Consider the following 18,689-nt stretch of genomic DNA (forward strand, 5'->3'; position numbering starts at 1 on the left):
TATAGGCAGATCTAAAACACTTTTAGCTCCTCTGCTGCCTATGGGAAGGAGAGGATCCCCTAATGGAGATGTCTTGCTCCTCTGTCCCCTGTTCAATGGCACTGGCCCCCAAAGCTTTGTGTAGCACAGATGGGTCCCAGCTGTGTGAAATGAGTGATTAAGTGTTGCTTCTTTTTTTTTCCCTTCAAAATGCTGACTTCAAATCCCTATTTTTTTCCAGGTCTATGAGGTAAGAGACCCAGTTCCTCTCTCCTTGTTTTCTCTTTCCTTTTGCCATACCTTCCCCATTTCCAGAGCAACTCCCTCCCTTAAAGAAAGAGCGGCCACTCATAAAACTAACCGTAACAACCACCCCAGAGTTCCTAACTCACTCCACTGCATGGTCCATCCACGGCTGCCCCACATGAGGACAGAGGAGTGGTCTGGTTGGGGGCCAAATGGGAGAGTTAACAAAATCCTGATCTATTCCCTCCTGTCTTCCCCTTTTTACAAAATCAGACTGTTATAAAAGCAGTCAATTTGAGTTCCCCTATCCAGAAAATGAGCTTTCTGATTTTTGTTGTTGTTGTTGTTCCTTAAACCCTAGAAGCCCAAAATGGAAGAGAATCACTGGATGAACATTATCCTGACCACAATTTCCAGAGGCCAGTTCAGTTTGGGTCTCGCCTGGAGATTTCACTCTATAGGGAGATGAACCAGAGATAGGAGGGGTTATGATTCAATCCAGGGCACCCTCAAACCACCCGCAGACCTGAAGCCCTCTGAGCATCCATGGAGTTTCCAAAGACATTTCAGGGGTTACAGTATAGTTTCTCAGACAAGCAGAAGGTGAACCCAGAACAAACCAGACATCTGAGGTCCACTAACCCTATCCTAACATTGTGCCAAGTGTTACGAAGGATGTGAAAAGTGGAGCCTGTAATTTGAACCATCAAGGAACCTGCAGAATTGCTGAGGAGACAAAAACCAAAATTGTACATATAATATTGATAACAGTCCAACGGTGCCGAAATGCTTAATTCAGCCAGGGGGTGCTAAAGGAGCTCATAGATGAAACTAATTACAGAAGGCAGGGGAAACCCCACAAAGGAGGTAGAAGTTAAACTGAGATGTGACTTTGACAGGAGAGTGTGCCGCGAGGCTTTCTACACAGACACTGTCTAATCACAAGGGGAACAGTGGGGCAGGGATTAAAATCAGTGTAGCTAGAGCACTGAGTACAGTGAGGCACAGATATGAAGGGCCTGAAATGCTAGGCTAATTATTTAAACTTGATTCTTTAGGTTAGCATTTCCCAGAATGTATTGTGCTCTAGTCCATGGAGATGCCCCTTAAAACAGTGATGCCATCATCAAATTTGAGAAGCCCTGCATTTCTATAGTGCACATCCACGTAGGAAGAACTGAGAAGTCCCTCAGTAAAGAGTCTCTTTTGGGGTGCCTGGGTGGCTCAGTTGGTTAAGCGTCCAACCCTTGATTGCAGGATCGTGAGTTCAAGCCCTGCGTTGGGCTCTGCGCTGGTCGAAGTCTACTTAAAAAAAAAAAAAAAAAAAAGAGTCTGTTTCGTTTCGCTTGATTGATCCATTGTTTCCCGAACTCAGGGAATCCTTCACCATCTGACACCAATCAACATCTGCCAACAGTTGGGCTTTGGGGGCCCTGAGCGACACAGAGAACACTACTCTCTCTCTCTCTCTCTCTCTCTCTCAGGATCTTAGTGATCTTACAGGGCATGTGCTCCAGGCAGATTGTGGTCACAGGATCTCTTTCTGCACACACACATACATACATACACACACACACACACACACACACACACACACACACACACACACACTCTTACATACGCACACTCTGTCTCTCTGTCTCTCTGTCTCTCTGTCACTCTCTCTCATTTATACATAGCTTCCCATAGCTACAGCGATGTAGAGAAGACTATTGGGCTGAAAATTAGGAAGGCTGAGTTCCAGTCCCAGGCTTTCCTTCAATCCTGCAATCTCAAACAAGTCACTTTTCAGCCTCGGTTCCTCATCTCTGTGGAGAATTGAGCATTATGGGAGAATCTTGACTCCTCAGTGATGATATATCCCCTGCACGCATACTCTAGCTAACTACACACATACTCTCTCTCTCATATCCCCATCACAGCCAGATTGGTCCTTTATGCCCTACCTGGGAGACAACAGCACACACTGCCATCAGTTCCACGCATCACCTGACAGTCTTCCTGTGTTCCAGAAGAGACACTGTGAAAGAGTAGACTCAAATTTTCCTTTCTTTTCTCTCACTGTCCCAAAGATCTGGTTTGCTTTTGTCCCCTACAGCCTTCGACCCCTCCTTTACTCTCTGTCTCTTGCTGCCATCCCATATCTGTGTCCCTGTGCGTGTGTGCATGCTATATGGATGCATGTGAATGGGTGGGACAGAGCCCTGGTTTGCATCTCTAGCTCACAGCCCTAACACCCAAGCTCATCAACACACCTAAGGTCAAAAACAAAAAACAAAAAAAACCATGGTCCAATTGTAGTATCCCAAGTATTTTGAGGAAATGCTGGGAAATATTCCTTACTCTAGGACATTTGAGTGGAAATAGTAGAAAGCACTTGTGTCTGTTTCAATCATTCTGGGATGTGCTGAGCACAAGAGAACTAAAAGAAACTTGATGCCACTCCCTTCTGATGCTTTCCACAGAATCACATTGCCAGTTTCTGGTTAATAGGTAAATGGATTCTGATCTGATGAGCCCTGGTCAAGGTGGATCCTGAGACCCAAAGTGAGCAAGGCTCTAGACTAAGCAAGCAGTAATTGGTCTGCTGGAGAAGGTGGGATGGGGTCATTGAGAGATTGGCCACCATATGACCTCCAGGGGCTTCTCTCTGCCCTTCTCGGGGGCACAGTTCCCCCGTGGGAGAGAGCAGACCCAAGAAGTTCCCATAGCCTACAACGGTGAACCAGAACATTCCACTTTCTCTCAGCCCTAATTTCTAGGCAACTCTTCTGTCCATACTCCATGAAGCCAATGAAGCCTTAAGAGGGAGGCTTAATTACAGCAAGCAAATACCCTGTCTGTACAGCTCTCTGTCTCAGAAATCCCAGACCAGTCCTCACCCAGTCTCCGGAATGGAGCCCTGACGTCTCTCTGCCTGGATCTGCTTTTTTCTAGCTTCGAAGTTCCTTCAACAAAGCCTTCAGCATAAAAAAGGGACCCAAGTCAGCTTCCTCATACTCTGATATTGAGGAGATTGCCACACCCGACTCCTCTGCCCCCTCATCCCCCAAACTACAGCACGGCTCCACAGAGACCGCTTCGCCCTCCATCAAGTCCTCCAACTCCTCCTCTGTGGGCATTGATGTCACCGAGTAAGTGCTTTCTGCCCGCCACCCTGCCCAGTACTATGTAAGCTGCTGCCCAGAGCTGGCAGCTATGCCCATCGATTGCCCCTGCACCGTAGATGTCTCCTGGAGCATGTGAGGCCAGCGATGGACCTTCCCTCCCACTCCTGCTACTGATTATCTCAGGGCAGGAGGAACCGAGACTACCAGCCAAGGGTCTCAGTGTCCCCTAGTCACTCTAGAGCTTCCCCACATGACCTGGCTTCACTCTCACTTTCTTACAGGGGCCCCGCCCACCCGGTTCCCCACACTAGGCTGTTCCACGGCAACGAGGAGGAGGAGCCGGAGAAGAAGGAAGTATCAGAACTGCGCTCCGAGCTGTGGGAGAAGGAGATGAAGCTCACAGACATCCGCTTGGAAGCCCTCAACTCTGCCCATCAACTGGACCAACTTCGGGAGACGATGCACAACATGCAGGTCGGTGTCTGGGCAGAGAGCTGAGGAAAGGGAAGACCGAGGCTCGAGATCTGTCCAACGCTGCAGCCCCACCCTGTCTGTTCTCGCCACAGTTGGAGGTGGACCTGCTGAAAGCGGAGAATGACCGGCTGAAGGTAGCCCCCGGCCCCTCATCAGGCTCCACGCCAGGGCAGGTCCCTGGATCATCTGCTTTATCGTCCCCTCGCCGCTCCCTGGGCCTTGCCCTCACACATTCCTTCAGCCCAAGTCTCACAGATACAGGTACCTGTTTGGGAGGAGAACTTTTAAGGGTGGAAAGAAGAAAAGGGGTTCGCTGTGACACCATTCCACTTGTACAGGTGGCATCTTTCTTAGGTCACGGAGGGAACGATGCCTAAACCAAGCAGATGCCAGTGTCGTGAGACACGAAGAGTTGTTAGCGTCCTTCGACCTTTTTTAAAAAAAATTTTTTTAAGGTTTATTTATTTTTGAGAGAGAGAGAGAGAGAGACAGAGCACGAGTGGGGTTGGGGGTGGGCAGAGAGAGAGGGAGACAGACCCGAAGCAGGCTCCAGGCTCTGAGCTGTCAGCACAGAGCCCCATGTGGGGTTCGAACTTACGAACCATGAGATCATGACCTGAGCCAAAGTCAGATGCTTAACCGACTGAGCCACCCAGGTGACCCTGGTCCTTGAACCTTCATTTGGGCTTCAGTTTTTGTAAGAAATACTTATTTGGAGGGGTGCCTGGGTGGCTCAGTTGGTTAAGCGTCCGACTTCAGCTCAGGTCACGATCTCGCGGTCCGTGAGTTCGAGCCCCGCGTCAGGCTCTGGGCTGATGGCTCAGAGCCTGGAGCCTGCTTCCGATTCTGTGTCTACCTCTCTCTCTGCCCCTCCCCCGTTCATGCTCTGTCTCTCTCTGTCTCAAAAATAAATAAACGTTAAAAAAATTTTATAAAAAAAAAAAAAAGAAAGAAAGAAATACTTATTTGGAAAGGATGATGACTGGAAGGTTTAGGAAAGCCTGTGGGTGCCCCCTAAAGCCAATAGTTCTTTTCACCGTCTACAGACCTGTCACCCATGGATGGCATCAGTACTTGTGGTCCAAAGGAGGAAGTGACCCTTCGGGTGGTGGTGAGGATGCCCCCCCAGCACATCATCAAAGGGGTAAGGAACTTCAAGAAGGCCTGGTCACACTATTGTTTTTATCCAAGAAAATCGCGTCTCTGAATACCCCCAAACCAGAGTACCCCAATGCTAATGCCTTTCATGATCCCTCCCTTTCTTGGAGTGATCTGCACTGAGGCTCACATCCTTCTGCCTTGGCCGTATAGGACTTGAAGCAACAGGAATTCTTCCTGGGATGTAGCAAGGTCAGTGGAAAAGTTGACTGGAAGATGCTGGATGAAGCCGTTTTCCAAGTGTTCAAGGTAAAGGGATACATGTACTCACAAAGGTGGTTCATCTTCTCATGGGAAATTCAGCCATCCGGGCATTGGGATCTTGGGGACCTTTGATGCTTCGTGGAGAAATGCTAACTAGGACAAACATGTTCCTCCCTTACTCTGTCTACTTGTGTTCCCTCTAAAATTTGTGGCTTGTACATCTGTGTTTGTATCATCTTGGTGTTCCTCTCTATTCCTTTTTTTCTCCTTTTCTTGTCGGTTAGGACTATATTTCTAAGATGGACCCAGCCTCCACCCTTGGACTGAGCACCGAGTCCATCCATGGCTATAGCATCAGCCACGTGAAGCGAGTATTGGATGCAGAGCCCCCAGAGATGCCTCCCTGCCGCCGGGGCGTCAACAACATATCGGTCTCCCTCAAAGGTCAGTCTTTGTCTCTCGGGGTGCAGCGATACGGGGTGAAGGAGGGAGAGGAACATCAGACCATCCGTCACGCATTCGTTCAACAAGGATTTACTGAGAAGCTATACTGTGCTGGTCGCTGTACTTAAGTGACGAGAGATATAAAAAGATCAGGAAGGGGCGCCTGGGTGGTTCAGTCAGTTAAGCATCCCACTTCATCTCAGGTCATGATCTCACGACTCCTGGGTTCGAGCCCCACGTCGGGCTCTGTGCTGACAGCTCGGAGCCTGGAGCCTGCTTCGGATTCTGTGTCTCCCGCTGTCTCTGCCCCTCCCCCGCTCACCCTCTGTTGCTCTCTTTCTCTCTCAAAAATAAGTAAACATTAAAAAATAACAATAAAAAATAAAAAGATGAGTAAGATCCAATCCTAACTTTTATTTCCAGGGCCATTTTTTTCCCAGAGAAATTTCTAGGAAGCCTGGGTTTCTCACTCCATCCACACACCCATAGCTCAGAACATGTCCGGAAAAATAAGATCTGCATTTTCAAAACTAGGGGTTTGGGGATTCTCGTGGAACCACAGGGCAGGTGGTTCTGAGTTCTTTCAGTGGGCTCTGAAGAAAGAAATGCCACCAGGCGCCCTTGCCGTCCTCAGGGCCCTGGTCGTGGCTCACGCTCTCTGGGGCGGGGGGGGATGTTCAGGGCTGAAGGAGAAGTGCGTCGACAGCCTGGTGTTTGAGACGCTGGTCCCCAAGCCGATGATGCAGCATTACATCAGCCTCCTGCTCAAGCACCGGCGCCTCGTCCTCTCGGGCCCCAGCGGCACAGGGAAGACCTACCTGACCAACCGGCTGGCTGAATACTTGGTGGAGCGTTCCGGCCGCGAGGTCACGGAGGGCATCGTCAGCACTTTCAACATGCACCAACAGTCTTGCAAGGTGGCTGCCTCCTGACCCACCCCCCGGCCTTTGCCTGGGACTCTGCTTCCCCAAAGCCTTGCCCAGGCCTTTCCCCACCCCCTCTTTTCCCTTTCCTCCCCTTTGCCCGAATCTTCTCCCTTCAGAGTTCTTTTCTTTCCCATCCCACCGCATCCCCTTTCCTAGTCCCTCCTCTGCCCCCAGTTTCTTTCCACACTTTTCCCTTCCCTTCTTTCTCCATTCTTCCCGTGGCCTCTGTTACACTCCTTTCCCTTTTGCTGATCCTGAACTAAACGACACCCTGATTTCCACCTCACTTTCTGCCAACCCTGAAAATCCCGTCTCTTCTTTTATTTTCTTCCCTCTACCTTTCTTTTCAGTATTTCTTTTCCATTTTACCTTGACTTTGAACTTTCTGGGGAGAAGCACTCAGAATTAAACGTTATACATTATGCGGTTCCCTGCCAAATCCGGATGTCTCTTGAACACTCTGAAGTCGCTTCAAATTTTGGCTCTTCCCGGCACAGGGAGGCACGTCCATTGGAGTGGCTCGTGGTGCCAACCCAGTGAAAAGCCATGTAGGATAGACAATATGATCCCCACCCTTCGGGGACTTAAGAGGCACCGCTTAAGATGGTTGCCTTGGAGCCTTTGGGACCATGGTTTATCAGTCCATAGTAGCGTGCTTCTACAATCGCATGTTAAAATGCATCAAACAGGAACCAAAGGCTCCAGGGAAACCCAGAACTAGCATAGCTTCTCCGGAAGCCTTCCTCCCAAGGTTGATCCAAGTGCTCTCGACTCCTGAGTGCTGACCCGCTCCCTTCTCTTATCTCAGGATCTGCAACTGTATCTCTCCAACCTGGCCAACCAGATAGACCGGGAGACAGGAATTGGGGATGTCCCCCTGGTGATCCTGTTGGATGACCTGAGTGAAGCAGGCTCCATCAGTGAGCTGGTCAATGGGGCTCTCACCTGCAAGTACCACAAATGGTAAGCGGGACTCAGGACCAAAGTCACCACAGTGGGAAGAGAGCCTGGTCGGTCCAACCTGTGAGCTTGCCATTGGGCCTAAATAGCAGAAAGCAAGTGTTAAAACGAGTCTAAGTAAACCTTTTTCCTCCTTCTCCCACAGTCCTTATATTATAGGTACCACCAATCAGCCGGTAAAAATGACACCCAATCATGGCTTGCACTTGAGCTTCAGGTAAGAACTGTGCCCTGGATGAACCTTCCAACCCTACCTAAGATTCTATGAACTAGTTAAATCCCAGGATCCAACTAGAGGGGCAGTAGCAGAAGGAAAGCGAATTAGGCAGGGCCTCTGGGCTGGGAAGAGAGATTAGGTATATTTGCCATGTCAGTGATGGGGTGGAGGAGACCCCTTGAGAAGAGGAAGAAACTGCAAAACTAGGGGCTGAAGCTAGGACGCTGTAATTTGGGTTCTCTGCCCACACACCACCTCCCCATCTGGGTCATTAGGGTCAGAGGGTTATCTGAAGAGGGTCACTGATTTGAGGGTCAGCTCTGCCTGCCCAGTGCTACTGCCCTGAGTTCTGCCGAGCCCACTATTACTTGAAAAGAAATCCAGCGGGCATCAGTGGGAGGCAGGCAGGAGGAGGGACGGACTGGCAGGGGATGAGCACCGACAGTGTCCGCATTGCCACCCCGACCCCATTCTCCCCATTCCTGGCTGCAGGATGCTGACCTTCTCCAACAACGTGGAGCCAGCCAATGGCTTCCTGGTTCGTTACCTGAGGAGGAAGCTGGTAGAGTCGGACAGCGACATCAATGCCAACAAGGAAGAGCTGCTTCGGGTGCTCGACTGGGTACCCAAGCTGTGGTACCATCTCCACACCTTCCTTGAGAAGCACAGCACCTCAGACTTCCTTATCGGTACTGGGGTTCAGCTTCCACCTTGGGGTCAGAAGGTGGCTTTCCTCTCCGACTTTGCCACCCGGTGGGATGGTCCCCTTTCTTTCTGGAGTCCTCAGCATGTAAAGGAGTGGCAAGCCTCAGGGCTTCAGACCCAGGTCCGCTTAATGACTTAAGAAGTGTTCCCCTTACAGTTAGCCCCATGATGGGGGCAAATCACTTCAACCAGCAGAAAGCTAACCCCGCTCCCTCATTTTTCCCACACTTAACAGGGAAAAGGAAGGAAAGTGTTCAGGAGGGAATGGAAGAGGTTCCCATCACTCCCTCACCTTGCTTCTACCTTGTGAGGAAGCATGTTTATGACACTGCCAGCCAGGCAGCCGCTCCCACTAGTCTTGACAACAATCTCAGGACAGCCTGACTCTAGATTTCTTTTATTCCCCGGCACCTGGATGGCTCAGTCAGTTGAGTGTCCGGCTTGGTTTCAGCTCAGGTCATGACCACATGGTTCGTGGGATCAAGCCCCGCACCAGGCTCTGTGCTGACAGCAGGGGCCTGCTTGGGATTCTCTCTCACCCTCTCTCTGCCCCTTCCCCACTCACTCCTGCTCTCTCTTTAAATAAATAGACTTTAAAAAAAATACATTTCTTTCGCTCCTTTAGTTATCAGATCCCTCTGCCTGGTATTAAGAAGTAAAAGAGAGAGATGACTAGGGAGAGCTGAGTTCTGAGCCATCTCAATGGCCTCATCCTTTTCCCTAGGCCCTTGCTTCTTTCTGTCCTGTCCCATTGGCATTGAAGACTTCCGGACCTGGTTCATTGACCTGTGGAACAATTCTATCATTCCCTACCTACAGGAAGGAGCGAAGGATGGGATCAAGGTGAGCCCTACCGTCTGACTCTACTCAATCCCCAAGGTCAGGCTGTCCCACCAAACAAAGCAGAATATCTCTTCAAGGTTAGACATGAAGCTACTATGATTAGTTAGGTTCTCTTCCTACTCTTAGGTAGAGTAAGGCCGTGTCTCCAGTCACCATTTAGCAAATGGCTATGGGAGCACTGTCTCTGTGACCTGTCCAGTCCTGGGCCTTCTGGCTCCATGCCCAACTCAGACCTCTCTCTTAAGGATCAGAACAGGGGCACCTGGGTGGCTCAGTGTTTTGAGCATCCGACTTCGGCTCACGTCATGATCTCACAGTTTGTGAGATCCCACATTGGGCTCAGGGCTGTCAGTGCAGAGCCTGCTTCAGATCCTCTGTCGCCCCCCTCTCTGGCCCGTCCCCCACTCATACTCTCTCAAAAATGAATAAATATTTTTAAAAAAGAGGATCAAATAGAGAAATCACCAAGCTAAGAATTAAGTAAAACCCTGCTATTAACTACTAATAAAAATGTTACTTTGGCCCAGTTCCATAACCTTTTTAAACATCCTTCTATAGAAGAAAGGAGATAATAAATTCTGCTCTGCCTAAATCACTGGGTTGTTTTGAAGATGTGAAATATGTGAAAAGATTTTTAGAAGTTAGAATAAGAAGGATGCAAATAAGAATGCAAAAGGAAGAGGTCATTTTATTAAAACATCCCCAGTTTTTTTGCCCGTGAAGTAGGACATAACGATCACTATAGTCTATTCCAGCCCTAGTGAACTATAATGCAATGTCTGGACCCCTATTGGCCATATATTTTCCATAAAAGTAATTTGTTATTGGTGTACCTGAGTGGCTCAGTTGGTTAAGCATCTGATTTCCACTCACCTCATGATCTTATGGCCTGGGTTCAAGCCCCACATCAGGCTCTCTGCTGTCAGGGTATACAGCCTGCTTTGGATCCTAAAAAAAAAATACAAAAAAGAATAAAAAATAAAACATAAATAGTAATTTGTTATTGTAATAGATATCCCCTAAGGACATGGTAAATTTCTAGAGACACTATCTATGAAACTGATGCCAGAAAACATTATTTCACTTAATTTTGCATTAAGCAGGTTCTAGGCTCTGAGCTGTCAGCACAGAGCCCAACAAGGAGCCTGAACTCATGAACCTCGAGATCATGACCTGAGCCAAAGTCAGATGCTTAACCCAACTGAGCCACCCAGGTGCTCCAAAGTCAGAATTTTTTTTGTGAGATATGATTACTAAGGGTACCTGGGTGGCTCAGTCAGCTGAGCATCTGACTTTGGCTCAGGTCATGATTTCACAATTCGAGTCCAGCGTTGGGCTCTGTGCTGCCAGCTCAGAGCCTGGAGCCTGCTTCAGATTCTGTGTCTCCCTCTTTCTCTCCCCCTCCCCCAATCACACTCCATCTCTCTCTCTCTCAAAAATAAATAAACATTAAAAAAATTTAGGGCCGCCTGGATGGCTCAGTCGGTTAAATTTTAGCTCAGGTCATGATCTTCTGGTTCGTGAGTTCAAGCCCCACATTGGGCTGTGTGCTGACAGCTCAGAGCCTGGAGCCTGCTTCAGATTCTGTGTCTCCCTCTCTGCCCCTCCCCACTCATGCGCTCGCTTTCTCTCTCTCTCTCAAAAATAAATAAACATTAAAAAAAATTTTTGACTTAAAAATTTTTAAACATTTTAGACGAAGATATGATTACTAAAGTGGGAGAATTGCTTACTCAAAAAGTAAAATTATGGGATCATAAGATGGGTACATGTTAAGTATTTAACACAGTCTACAAATTATCCTCCAAAGTAGTTTTACCAGCCGACACCAACTTACTTCTTTTGTTGGGAAACTCAGAAAATTCCGTGGGGGATCAGAGCCTCAAGGCTTTCCATCTAGGAAGTCCGTATGACCATCAGGAGACTGCATGAGCAAGCTTCTACCTGTGGATTCCTCTGCCAGTACTCACATTTCCCCTTCTATCCAGGTCCATGGACAGAAAGCTGCTTGGGAGGACCCAGTGGAGTGGGTCCGGGACACTCTTCCCTGGCCATCAGCCCAACAAGACCAGTCGAAGCTGTACCACTTGCCTCCACCTACCGTGGGCCCTCATAGCATTGCCTCACCTCCCGAGGATAGGACAGTCAAAGATAGCACCCCAAGTTCTCTGGACTCAGACCCTCTGGTGAGTAGAAGCCATTCTAAGGTAAAAGTAAGAGTATCATGGAATTGAACTTTTCATGCATACCCTGATGGACACTGAAGGGTATCAGCAAGCCCAGGACTAGGAGGAGGTCAGTGAGGAGCTCAACTCTCAGAATCCTGGGTTATAAAGATCATATGCCTGCAACCTAGCTTAAGCTAAATAATAATGCATGCTGGCAAGATATACTCTAGTAAAGATCCAAGTCTCAGGCAGATCCCAGGTAGGATGCGTGGTCACTACCTCTCCCTCTATGCTCTGGTGCTGTCCTGAGGACTGCCTCAGCTCAGTGGATTTCATGAGCCCCTGTAAGAAGCAGTCTGAGACAAGTGACCAACTAGGGGCAAATATTTGCAAGGCTTGTAACCAAAAGAGGATTGGTATCTAGAATATATAAAACTTCCCGGGGCACCTGGGTGGCTCAGTCAGTTAAGTGTCCGACTTCAGCTCAGGTCATGGGTCCAGTCGTGGGTTCAAGCCCCGCGTCAGGCTCTGTGCTGACAGCTGGGAGCCTGGAGCCTGCTTCGGATTCTGTGTCTCCCTCTCTCTCTCTGCCCATCCCTGGCTTGCACTCTGTCTCTCTCTCTCTCTCTCTCAAAAATAAACATTAAAAAAACTAGAATATATAAAACTTGCCACATAATTTCCAAATAGAAGAATGGACAAAAGATATGAATAGGCATTTGACTAGAGGAAGTGCAAACGGCCAATAAAAATATAAAAAGATCCGTAACCTTTCTAGTAATTGCGGGAATGCACATCCAAATAAGGAGATAACCATTTCACACTGCAAAAATAGTGTGTTTGGAAGCACAGGCTTCCTACTCTGCTGGTGGGGGTGTTCATTAACAAAGTCATTTTCGAAGATAACTTGGCAGCTTCTATTAAAATTTCAATGTGCACAACTTCTGTGACCTTGCAGTTTTACCTTGCCAGAAATTCTTCCACATAATACACTTTTATTTCAATTTTGACTTTGTTAAAAATGTAGTTATCTGTGTAAGAAAAAGCCGTTAAATTGGAAGACTGTTAGTGATCATGTAAATAAAAGGGTAGAGAGAAGATTCGATAAAGAACCAACCAGGCGTACTTAGCTAAAACGGAGGGTCATAGTCTTGAAGAACCAGGGGAGAGTGAGAGGTAAAGAGGGAAGAAAGAAGGAGGTGAATTACACTGAAGAGTTTAGACTTGACACAGAGCACTAGGGTATGTGAGCCAGGGGAATCTGGTTCATGATAACACTGGTTATCATCTATTGGAAGAAGTTGACAGACACAGATGTTCTTAGGGCCACTTTGCACATCCCTCCCAATATTAGTCAGTGTGTACGCGCCTTCTGTCCTTTTCTAGAGTGTGAGTGCCCTAGAAGCAGAGGGGGTCTCCCCTGTTTGGGCATCGGCTCACGGCAGGGCACCTTATGTCTCAGCCACACTCCTGAACATCATACACACATGCTTACAGACAGGGTTTAAGTAATCATTGCTGCTCGCTCTTTCTTTCTTCTTTCTTTCTTTCTTTCTTTCTTTCTTTCTTTCTTTCTTTCTTTCTTTCTTTTTCCTTCTTTGTTTTATTTATTTTGAGAGAGAGAGTAGGTGCAGGGCAGGGGCAGAGAGAGAGGGAGACAGAGAAACCCAAGCAGGCTCCACGCCTTCAGTGCAGAGCCCGATGCAGGGCTCAATCTCACGAACCTGAGATCATGACCTGAGCCGAAACCAAGAGTCGGACACTCAACTGACTAAGCCACCCAGGTGCCCCTTCACTGCTGCTTTTTCATGAGCCACTTGTAAACTCTCTGGGCTCTAAATCACTTACGAAACAAGAATCAGACCCAGGATCTAGATTGTATTAGGTTTCCCTTCTGGGGGCGGGACCCTGAGTCCCAACCCTCATTAATCCATCCTTTTGCCCTTTTTAGATGGCCATGCTGCTGAAGCTTCAAGAAGCTGCCAATTACATTGAGTCTCCAGATCGAGAAACCATCCTGGACCCCAACCTCCAGGCCACACTTTGAGGGCCCAACAGTCCCTGTCACCCCGGACAGCAGAATGCCGGCAGGAGCGACGTTCTCTCCTCCTCTCCCCTCTCTTCTTCCAGAGCACTGGCTCTCCGGCCCAAGAGGAGAACAGGAGGGGGAGGAGGAGGTGAAGGAAGAGGGCAGGTTCTTGGTGCTGCACCTTCGAGAACTTCCTAGGAAGGACTGGTGGGGTGGAGTTTGGAAACTTGTGTCCCCTAGATCCATTTACTGGCCTCCTCTCATGACTTTGGGGAAAAGATGATTCTGGGTCTTTTTCCTTGATTTCTTGTCTCAATTAGAAACTCCTAGGCTTTCTGGGGAGGGGCTCAGAAGACATCAGCAAAACCTGCAGCAGTTCCTAAATGATTCTCATGAACAGCTCTGAGAGAGACAGCCCTGTGTGGGGAAATCTGAGGGAGGTGGAAGCTCCCCAGAATTTCTCACAGACCCTTCCGAGTTCTGTCACCACTGCCAATCACTCTTCTTCCCCCAGAGATCTGGCTGGAGCCAAGAAAAAGAAGCATGTGGTTTAAAAAATGTTTAAATCAATCTGTAAAAGGTATTTAAAAAAAAAAAAGGAAAGATGAAGCTGGAGAGAGAGGAAACAGTTGCCAAGGTAGAGAGAGCGCTGCCCATCCCTGGATGACATAAGGGATGATGACAAGATGGCTGCCTATCTCAGAAGTCACCACACCACAAAAATAACATTCCAGCCTTCAGAGAAAGACTGCTAGCCCTGTCTTACACCCTCTAATTTAACATGCATGACAGTCAATAAACCCTACTTTTTTTATTTTTTATTTTCGCTTTTTGTTTCGTTTCTTTTTTTTCCCCTCCCATGTGCCTATTGATTTTCCTTTTCTTTCTTTCTTTCTTTTCTTTCTTTCTTTCTTTCTTTCTTTTTCCTTTCTTCCTTCCTTTCTTTCTTTTGCCCCCCCCCCATCTCCTCTCATGCCCACAAAATGCTTGGATTGCTTTTCCTGGGCCTAGTTTGGCTTTGCCAAGTGGGTTTTCTCTGGAGAATCTGATGCCATCTAACTGGCCCTAGCTAGATACCTGCCACCCCACTATCTCTGGCGTCCTTGGGACTTATATGAGACATGAAGCATTGGCTCAGACAGAAGTAGAAGAACCTTGACTTCCCTTTTGAGAAAGCACACGTTTTGCTTGGATGCTCAGCTGTCAGTCTCTGACTTAAAAGGGTACCGCCCCGTGTTGATAGACGATCTACTCTGAGCTTCACACTGGACTGGGAGGAAAACCAGGAAACTAGAACTATTCCTTTGTCTTGTGGCCTGTTTGGCCCCTCACTGCCCTATTCTGATGGCACCCACTCTGCTCGACTGAATCCAAAATCCCTAGCTGGCCTTTACTATTTGTTTTTGACAAGTAAATATTCACCTATAAGAGACTGGACATCCGTGTGAAATACTCCCAGTCAGAATATAAGGCTCAAGGAATTTGATTTGGTGGCAAAGATCTGCCTTCCAAAGGGATCCACCTGTAGCAGAAGTTGCCCCAAAGGTCTGGCAGTCTGTATGCCTTCATTCAACAAACACTTACGGAGTACTCACTGTCTGTCACTAGGTTTAAAAAAAAAAAAATGACGAGACTTGAGCCCTTATATTCACAACCTAGTAGGAAATCTTAACCTCCATTAAATGCACATCTTCTTATCTAGACCCTCAGGATCATCTAAGAAATGTAGCCAAAACCCAAGTTGCCAGCTAGAAAGAAGCCTTTGATTAGATGTCCAATACACGGGGGGTAGAAGGTCTGGGGATCAGTCAAGATGGACCCTGAAGGACTACGGAATCTTGCTTCATCTCAAGTGGGCAGGTTCTCTTCCCGCCATTTCTGGAAGAACCTGTGGGACCAGATCCAGGTTGAACCGCCTGGTGAAGATGAAGTCTCAGGGTTCTGCAGATCAAAGATATGTGATCAGCCTGGGTCCAAGCACTTGTTGTTCAGATTCCTAAGTAGCACAAGACCTTATCAGAACTTCTAGGCGTATGAACCTGGACCATTCTGTCCTCCCCAACCAAGGAATACATGCATCGGACTCTTCACATCAGGATATTTCCATTTAGGTCCAAAAGATGGTTCAGGTTGCTCCCCACGAAAGCTTCTGCATTCACCTGGTAGCTCCCAGGGATGACAGGGTCCTCTATGATGGAGACTATTACTGCTTTTGCTGCTAAGTCCGTGAGCTGTGAAGATCCCCAACCAACTCAGCTGTAAAATATGCAATTCTGTGGTGGGAAGAGGATGTTTGTTCAAGGATGGTGCTGAAATCACTGCCTTAAAGGTCTCTGCTGTGCAGAATGAGGACACCCCAGAGCTGGGTGTTCTAACTTGGAAGGAAGGGAAGACCGGATGGGCCTTCTTTGGACCGAGGCCTCTTCTGAACCCTGTCCTTAGCTCCAGTCCCATGGCAAGGCTCAGACTTGTAATGCCACCTTGATAAGGTGGTTGAGCCTTTAATTCTCTACTTTCTGGTGCTGCCCAGCCAGTGCCTTCTAGGATGGATGTTACTGGCTACTTGAGAAAAAGGAAAGGGGAGAGCCCCTTCCTCCATTCCAACTGCCTCAGACCCCCAAAGGGATTCTTGTCTCCCTGGTAACCATGGATACCACCGGGAATTTTCCTTGGATCCTCAACAGGTTGATTCTGGAGGCCTCTCCTGGTATGAATTTTAATCTCTATTCTTGGGACCCACCACCCTCTACTCTGAGTTGACTGCTGCATTTAGCCCAGGTCTCTAGTTGCTTTCCTCCAAAAAGCGTGTTCCCGTCTAATGAGGTAGCACTGCAGCCTCAGCTTTCCCTCTGGAGCCTGGGACCCTGTTTACAGTTGCGCACTTGGGCCCCTCATTGTGGGGATCTATCATCTCACCAAGGAATCATGGTTATGTGGCAACTGCAGAAGGTTGAGCCTCCTCATGGTGCTATAACCCCTTGGGGTGCTCATCCAGACTTCTCTGAAGCAGAAAAGCTGAGCTCCCCCTTACTGCCCTGGAATTGATGGCAAGAGCAAATCCACAGCATTCTCTCCTACCTACGCACGTGCTTCTTAGTTGAGGCTACTGGGATCCCTCCAAAAATGAAAACTGGGTCCCCCAGCTAAATTCTCAGCCCCCAGGCACCTTCAGAAGAACCCAGCCTGTCTAGGACTGGGATGTGTGCTCTCCCCTTCCTCTCCAGACCCTCATCTCCATTCCTCACCAAAGTGGGCTAGCAGAGGACATGGGTCAATACCCAAAATCAACTTCTGAGGAGAGCCACAACTGCAGGAGAGGTTCCTCAGCAGAGTCCCTCTCATTTCTGGATGAAGACAACCAACACATTTTGTCCAGTGTATGTGTTTCTCAATCCCTGCCTAGGCATTAAAAATAAAATACTAGGTAATTGGAGGCTAATATGGGACCTGATGTCTGTGTGTGTGTGTCTCTCTCTCTCTCTCTCTCTCTCTCTCTCTCTTTCACAAGAGCAGTTTGCTGTTGCTGGTTCCTATCTTCTGAGGCTTCAGAATATTTTTTTAAAAATCTATGCTTTGTTGGCAGCTCTACGGTGCTTATCTCTGTCTTTGTGTGAATCCTTATACCAATGTCTTTTTCGTGTAGTCTAACCATTGGGAAGCTAGAGGCTAGCAAGGAAGAAAGATTTGCTGTCCACGGACAGACCCTACAGTGAAGTCCTTATTGATTGCCATGCTACATTTGGTTTTAAATTACCAGCCTTCTAACTAATCTACTCACAGCCCGTAAGGGTTTCAGACAAAATAGTGACTTTTTTTTTTTTTTTTTTTTTTTCATTTCACTTCTGGCTTTTTGGTTTTCCTGGTTTGCAAGATTCCCGATGGACCTAATCTCCCCATGTCTTCACTTCTGGCTCCCTGAGACCAGGGTCACACTATACAGAGGGACGCCCCCTTTTAGTCTCGGATGTAACTAGTTTCTGTAGTATTACAAAAGAGTAGGAAGAGAACAGCCTGCTCTTCCTCACAGACACCTCACGTCATCGCCTGACAACGCATATACAGAAATTCTGCTTATAGGTAAAATTTGCCATACTGAGTGAGACTTGGTCCTACAAGCCAGCATCAAGAGACCTACAGGAGGCTCTCTGGTCTCTTTATTGCAGGGTGTTTGGGAAAGGAAGCTGTTCTTGTCCTAATCACACATTTATCATAGGGTTCAAGTGCTATAAAGTAATCCAGATCACCAAATGTAACTCCTCACCATAATCTTTTTTTCTTATTCCTGGGCCTTAGCTGAGCTGAAGCTCATAAGTAGACTATCATAAGTCAACCCCACAAATGGGGTGAAATGTGTTTTTCCAGAGGGTTTACTGATGGATATACTGATTTAATCCTGGTACACTCTTTCGATGACTAGTAACTACTAGCGAGTTCTGGCTACTAGTGATTCATGACTCCACTAAAGAGGCCATAAGTAATAAAATGGTCTTAGGGACACTGTGTTCCCAAAAGGCCAACGCCTGAAGATACTGCCCTTTATACTTGAATCAGCTTTATATATTCATGAGTCCTCAGCCAACCTGATCAGGGACATATGGGGCCACCAGCTTAGCTCTCTCCGCTGCTGCTGATCCACGTGTGCGTGTGTGCTCAGCCTAGCCCTGGAAGCAAGCACTGCCAGCCATGGACCCTGGCAAACAGAATAAACTGGAAGATGAGGACACCAATGGAAGCTGCACAGAGACCATTACAGCTGAAAATTAAACCTATGTACTGGATCCTCCCAGTTTGATGTTTTGGCTATTTTTCTTCTTTTTTAATGTTTATTTATTTTTGAGAGAGAGTGAGAGCATGAGCGGGGGGGGGGGGGGGGGGCGGGGAGCAGAGAGAGGGAAACAGAGGATCCAAAGCAGGCTCTGTGCTGACAGCAGCAAGCCCGTGGTGGGGCTCGAACTCAAGAACCGTGAGATTGTGACCCAAGCCAAAGTCTGGCGCTTAACCGACTGAGCCACCCAGGTGCCCCTTGGCTATTTTTCTGAATGATTATGCCATGGAGAATTTTCTGTGACAAGAGTGGCCAGGGAAGTAAGTGAACTCTTGCTTCCTTGATTCAACTTTTTAGTGGTTTTCAACCTGTGTTTCCAGACCAGCAGCAGCAAGCACTGGGAACTTGTTAAAAATGAAATTCACAGGCCCCATCTGAGACCTACGGCATCAGAAACGAGG

General features: G+C 47.9%; 1 protein-coding gene across 5 annotated transcripts in view; it reads left to right on the forward strand.

Moving 5' to 3' along the window:
• The window catches only part of NAV1 (neuron navigator 1), a 244,512-nt gene extending 230,228 nt beyond the window's left edge, over positions 1-14,284 (forward strand). For 3 of the 5 annotated variants that reach the window (XM_042925779.1, XM_042925777.1, XM_042925776.1), the window contains 14 exons: positions 221-229; positions 3,163-3,359; positions 3,617-3,809; positions 3,902-4,070; positions 4,856-4,953; positions 5,121-5,216; positions 5,456-5,615; positions 6,297-6,532; positions 7,350-7,504; positions 7,647-7,718; positions 8,211-8,407; positions 9,148-9,266; positions 11,255-11,452; positions 13,386-14,284. In XM_042925779.1, coding sequence (XP_042781713.1) covers positions 221-229; positions 3,163-3,359; positions 3,617-3,809; positions 3,902-4,070; positions 4,856-4,953; positions 5,121-5,216; positions 5,456-5,615; positions 6,297-6,532; positions 7,350-7,504; positions 7,647-7,718; positions 8,211-8,407; positions 9,148-9,266; positions 11,255-11,452; positions 13,386-13,481 — 1,995 coding nt within the window. In that variant the 3' untranslated portion in view covers positions 13,482-14,284. The remainder of the gene's footprint in view (positions 1-220; positions 230-3,162; positions 3,360-3,616; positions 3,810-3,901; positions 4,071-4,855; positions 4,954-5,120; positions 5,217-5,455; positions 5,616-6,296; positions 6,533-7,349; positions 7,505-7,646; positions 7,719-8,210; positions 8,408-9,147; positions 9,267-11,254; positions 11,453-13,385) is intronic. The other 2 variants (XM_042925778.1, XM_042925780.1) reach the window with 1 other exon arrangement.
• The last annotated feature ends 4,405 nt before the right edge of the window (positions 14,285-18,689 follow it).

The sequence above is a fragment of the Panthera leo genome, chromosome F3, assembly GCF_018350215.1.
Source record: "Panthera leo isolate Ple1 chromosome F3, P.leo_Ple1_pat1.1, whole genome shotgun sequence".
NCBI classification, from domain to species: Eukaryota; Metazoa; Chordata; class Mammalia; order Carnivora; family Felidae; genus Panthera; species Panthera leo.